General features: G+C 35.1%; 2 protein-coding genes across 7 annotated transcripts in view; both read left to right on the top strand.

Moving 5' to 3' along the window:
* The window catches only part of LOC116852262, a 219,282-nt gene that overhangs the window by 74,322 nt on the left and 138,592 nt on the right, over positions 1 to 6,368 (top strand). The window lies entirely within an intron of this gene.
* Positions 4,554 to 6,368, top strand: part of LOC116852255 — a 6,886-nt gene continuing 5,071 nt past the window's right edge. Inside the window, exons 1-2 of the mRNA XM_032832435.1 lie at positions 4,554 to 4,659; positions 4,736 to 6,366. Of these exons, the coding sequence (XP_032688326.1) occupies positions 4,554 to 4,659; positions 4,736 to 6,366 (1,737 nt within the window). The remainder of the gene's footprint in view (positions 4,660 to 4,735; positions 6,367 to 6,368) is intronic.

The raw sequence follows: 6,368 nt of genomic DNA, 5'->3' as shown, positions 1-6,368 counted from the left end.
TATATATATATATATATATATATATATATATATATATATGTAATAAATATTTAGTTCCGCAATATATATGTATATGTACATACAGGGTGGGGCAAAAGTATCGGACCGGTGAAATATCTCGAAAAATATAAGTTTTACAAAAAACTGTTTCAGATCTTAAAAAGATTTATTGTATTTACTGATTTTAGCAGATTGATCTTGGGTGGCATTGCCAAGGTAAAAAATCAGTTGTTTTCACGGCTACTCACAATGTTGTTTTCACGGCTACTCACAATGTTGTTTTCACGGCTACTCACAATCAGTTGTTTTCACGGCTACTCACAATCAGTTGTTTTCACAGTTACTCAAAATCAAAACTGATTGTGAGTAGCCGTGAAAATAACTGATTTTTGACCTTGGCAACACCACCCAAGATCTATCTTACATCTTGGGAAATATTGACTTTTGGGACTTGGTACAATGATAACTTTTTATCAGCATGGCGAAAACTATAACATAGTGAAATTTCAGCCAATTTGACCGAAAACCATTTTCCATAGGTTTTGTGCGGGGTCCTTTCTCTTGATATCCGAAATTTGGTCATTCGTGACCGACAGAATAGTGATTCTTTTCGAATAATTGCTAATAAATACTCCATCTCTATTGGAGCAGTGCAGCACATTTGGAAAAAATACGAAACACATGGAATTGTGACAAACTATTCTGGACAAGGTCGGAAACGAACTACAACTATTCGTGATGATATTAGAATCGTTCGAATGGTAAAATAAAATCCCAAACTATCGTCGCGAAACATTGTGGAATCAATGAACTTAACTGTCAGCAGCCGCACTGTGCGTCACAGACTCAAGGAATCTGGACTGAAAAGCGTGTTCGTATCAAAGCATCCTTTCATCAATAAAATAAATAAGAAGAAAAGGTTTAATTTTGTCAAGAAGTACGCGAATATGCCTCTAGACTTTTGGAAGAAAGTATTGTAGTTTGATGAAAGCAAGTTCGAGTTATTCGGATAAAAGCGGCGCTCTAGAGTATGGAGAAAACCTAATGAGGTTTTGAAAGAAGTAAATATTCAGAAGACTGTAAAACATAGAGGTGGTAATGTCATGGTATGGGGGTGCTTTGCCTGGTCTGGTATCGGTAATTTGGCTCGAATTGAAAGCATTATGACGGCAGAAGGATATATCGATATATTGTGCGAGAATTTGGAAGAATCTCTTTTGAAATTGGGTTTAGAAAACAAATATATTTTCCAGCAAGATAATGACTCAAAGTACAAGACGAAGAAAACCACTGCTTTTTTCAAATCTGGTAAAGTACAACTGCTCGAATAGTTACCACAATCACCAAATTTAAACCCTATTGAAAATTTGTGGGCTTATTTGGACAGAAACGTAGATAAAACAAACATAACTGACAAGATATCGTAGCACTCCAGAAGGCATGGGAGGAAATTAATTTTAAATATTTGAAGAAATTAATCGAGAGTATGCCTCGCCAACCGGAAGCGGTATTAAAAGCTAAAGGCGATTACACTAAGTACTAAACTAAACATCATTAGATTTAAGTTTATTTGTTTGTTAATTGTTATTTCTAGAAGTGTATAATGTATTTTGACCAGGTAAAAATGTTATCAAAATTAAATAATTTTTTTTACAAGCAAATGGAGCACAGTGTTTATTATTTTATATTTCCTTTATTTAAATACTTTGAAATGCTTTGATTTTCCTATATTTAATAATCTATTTGCTTTTTAAACATATAGTTACACTAACAAATACAATTTATTGGAAGGTGTATGAGTTATTTTGTCCAGTACTGTATGTGTATATGTATACACACATACACACGCACACACGCACGCACACATGCACGCACGCGCGCGCGCACACACACACACACACACACACACACACACACACACACACACACACAAAATAACATGTTGCAAACGTTTGGATATGTTAGAAATAATTGCTGTTAAGTAATCTGATGTAATACGTGTTCATTCTTCTTCTAATCGTAATTTTAGTTCTTCTTTCGATCTTATAGGTGTAATTCGATTCAATATGTTTCATGATGTTACGATTCAATAAATCCCATAAATTCTATATTGGATTTAAATCTGATGATTGTGGTGGAGGATGTAATATTTTTGGGCAATTATTGGGAGTATATATTAATTTAAAAGGATTTTCAAAAGATGGCGTAACTAGTACTATATTGCATCGGGCCATATTGTTGCTACCTTTAAGTCAAAGCACCATCATATGGCTTTAGTTTTCAGCATGTGTCATTGTGCCGAAATGTAAACAACATTGTTTTTTTGAGCATTGAATATGTCGAATTTTGTGCCAACAAAACGCAATTTGCGGGAAGCTTTGCTTTTTTGCTTTCATTTGAAGAAAAGTGCTGCTGAAAGTTAACGAATGCTGTCGGAAACTTATAGTGATTATACTCCATCGATTTCAACATGTGAGTATTGGTTTTGACGCTATAAAAAAGGTGATTTTGATACGGGAGACAAGGAACGTCCAGCCAGCCGAAACAGTTTTAAGATGAGGAAGTGGAACTTTTACTCGACCAACACCCGAGTCAAACGCAAGAAGAACTTGCAGAATTATTAAATCTTAATCGATGAACGATTTCCAGATATTTGAAGGTCATTGAAATGATTCAAAAGCAAGGAAATTGGGTGCCGTATGAGTTGAAGTCGAGGGACGTCAAAAGGCGCAAAATGACCTGTGAATTGTTGCTTCAAAGACACAGAAGAAAAAATATTTTGCATCGTATCGTGACGGGTGATAAATAATGGATACGCTACGATAATCCGAAGCGCAAAAAATCATGGTGCAGGCCAGACGAACCATCAACATCGACGGCAAAACCGAATGTTCATGGCGTCAAGCTCATGCTCTGTATTTGGTGGGATCAGCTGGATGTAGTGTATTATGAGCTGCTCCAACCCAACGAAACCATCACTTGGAAACGTTACTAACAACAATTGATATAATTGAACCGAGCATTGAAGTAAAAACGGCGAGATTACGTGAAAAGACACGACAAAGTGATTTTCCAGCACGACAACGTTCGGCCACATGTTGCGAAACCGGTCAAGGAAATGTTAGAAGCGCTTAACTGGGATGTCTTACCACACCCGCCATATTCTCCAGATATTGCTCCTTCTGATTACCACTTATTTTGATCGATGACTCATGGCCTGTCTGAGCAGCGCTTTCATTCGTATGAGGATACCAAAAAATGGGTCGATTCGTGGATAGACTCAAAAGATGTGTTGTTCTTTCGACGTGGAATCCACCTCTTACCAGAAAGATGGGAAAAAGTAGTGGCTAGCGATGGACAATATTTTGAATGATCAATTTGTAACCATTTTTTCATAATAAAACCGTATTCTTACCAAGAAATCTCTTAAAATTAATGCACACTCCTAATACATAATAAATATTCTTTTACTATTCGTGCCCGGGTAGGAATTTAAAAAAGAGCTTGTAATAATCCTGGATAGTTTTTCCCCATTTCTGTCTAGGTGATTCAGGCAAGCTCGAATAAGCCCTGTACAGAGATGTAACGCTTTTGTAAGTCAGGGCCCGATATGTAAATTTGACAAGGCATTCTATGTAGGCCCTATCTGGAGAGACCTAACAAGGAGATGACGCCAATTAGGAAATCGCTTTTCCAACGAGTCATAGTGCGTTCGATAGCTTACATGTAGCTAATAAAAACCCTAAAGGCGTTTGTGCCAATGGGCCTTCGTTTAGGAGAAATTACAAAACAAAGTTAGGGTCACGCAACTATGTCCCATGTAAAGAAGAACATTAGAATCTTTTTCGAGTAAGCGGCGTAGCTGAGCCGACTAAGGCTCCCGTCCATACATTTTTGCGCCGGCGGCGTGCGTTCGAGTCCCGCCGACGACTGCTTCCCTTTTTTTTTTTTTTCAATTTTGGATATATAAAAGACACTACATTAATCATTATTTATTTTTTTAAATTTATTTTGTTTTTCTATGTAAAAATAAGGACATTTCGGGATGTTTGAACGCAATACGAAATAAAAAACAGTTTTAAAGTCATGAACTGATTATATTTCTCATGCAATGTACATGTGTTATTTTGTCAAGAATATTTTGTACAATATAAACTTTCTTTTATAATTATATATTTATTTACATACGATAAAAGGTTTCCATCGCTTCGCAATGTTGTGGATGAAAATTGATGTAAAAATAAACATCGCATATCGATGTACATCTTGGCGGTATAAATTATAAATTATATTTTGGTTTATTATTTTTGTTGTTGAATTTTTTATATGTAGAATAAAAGTGTGAAATATTATAAAAAGATGAGACTCGCAAATGGACAAGCAGGTATATTCGTCAGTGTTCACTTGTAAGAAAGGACCTTTGTTAGGTAGAGTCCCCCCCTCCTTTCGACCTTTTTAACGGTTTTCACAGAGGGACTCTCACACGTTGTAACGGTCTGACCAGTTTCGTGGTAGCATTTGTAAAGAGAGCGTGGTACGAAACATCAGTAAAAATGGAGACAACATTTATTACCGATGAAACTGTCGAATATGTGCAACTTCTTGCAAAGTGCGATATTTCGAAGGAAGACTTGACGGATGCGGTTGAATATTTTCGTGGTAAATATATTAATGAAGAATTAATTATCTGCTTTCATAACGTCACAGTATATTTCAAATTATAATGTAAAATAATTGTTTGTAGATATTGCTGTACGCTTTAATTTAATATTTGTTGACGCCCCACGCAAATTTTCGAACAATGCTAAATTAGTTGGCGGCAAACTTTTTGAAAAATTTATTAAACTATTAGGAGAGCATGAAATTTTGGACGACATTGAATATTATACAGAAGAAGAACAAAACGTGATTGTATGCGAAAATATGCCGAGTACAAGTAAGAATACATCCGATGAATTGGAAGATTATGAACCTCCAAAAAAAATTTCTACGCATAAAGTAGTGCCATACGATACAAAATTAAAGGTCGTACTGACAGCACAAGAACATCCACAGTGGTCTTTCAAAACATTAAAGCATCATTTTAGAAAATATTTAAACCATCCTTCTGATGTTACGAAATATAAAAAAGCTGTTTTGTCAGGCGGTACTTTTAGAGACAAATTAAATACAATAAAAACTAATGTGTACGATCGCTTCACAGAAGCAAGAAATAAGAATCAATTAGTTACGCGACGTTTGCTTCAACAGTGGGCTATTGCTGCAGCCGCACAATATAACAAGCCAAAAGAAGAACAAGACAGCGAAGAACATACAAATATTTTTCATTTCGTAGCATCCAGGACGTGGTTGACCAACTTTTTACACGATTATAGGATATCGAATCGTCGCGTTGTTCGATATGTTTCCAAAAAAGAAGCAATTACACCAGAAGTTGTCATAAAATCAGCGGAACAATTTCAAACATTAATTCAAGCAATTTCGCCAGATTACGATCCCGATTTTGTAATTAATACAGACCAAACAGGATGTGAGTATAGAGTTAATGTTTCGCGAACTTACACGCACACTGGAGAAAAATTAGTTCAATTGTACATAGGCGATTTAAATAAAGTTTCGCATTCATACACCGCCCAGTATTCACTGACGAAATCCGGGAAGTTATTAAATAAAGTATTTGTTTGTTTGCAAGAATTTTCTGATAATTTTGGAGTACGCGTACAAAAAGATGTAGATAAATTATTAGAATTATGTAAAAATGTCGTTATTACATGTTCTAAATCGGGCAAATTAACAACATCATTATACGCACAGTATTTGGAAAATGTTGTTAAGCCGTATGTCGGGGATAATTTGTTTTTATTTATTGTTGATTCCTGGGGAGGACAAAAAAACATCCAAATGTATAACGAAATATTTCGCGACAAAAATAATAAACCAACATGTAATTTACAAATTATACCGCCAAAATGTACTCCGATATGTCAGCCGTGCGACGTTTATTTTTATCGACAAGTGAAAGTTATAATTAAGAAAATACAAAACTGTTCAGATGTAATTTCACAATCAGGTAACGAAAGCAAACAATTAAATACTCGTGCTGATGCGATTCGTATACAATCTTTAACTCATTATCTGTTATCAGCGCCGAAATTTAAATGTATGCTTCAATATGCATGGTATGCATCCAAATTAGCTGACGATAGAGAAATATTTTTAAATGTGAATCAATTATGCTTCTCTTCAAACATTTATAATAAAACATGTGTATGTGGACAACATAATTCATTTATTAAATGTTCGTGGTGCGAAAGAATTTTATGTTTCCAATGTTTTTACATCAATTTTCATCTACAACATTGCGAAGC

The sequence above is a fragment of the Odontomachus brunneus genome, unplaced genomic scaffold (genome assembly GCF_010583005.1).
Source record: "Odontomachus brunneus isolate Ranch 3 - 2012 unplaced genomic scaffold, Obru_v1 Obru_scaffold_209, whole genome shotgun sequence".
NCBI classification, from domain to species: domain Eukaryota; kingdom Metazoa; phylum Arthropoda; class Insecta; order Hymenoptera; family Formicidae; genus Odontomachus; species Odontomachus brunneus.
Note: the sequence above shows the minus strand (reverse complement) of the source record. Positions and strands in the feature narration are given on the sequence as shown.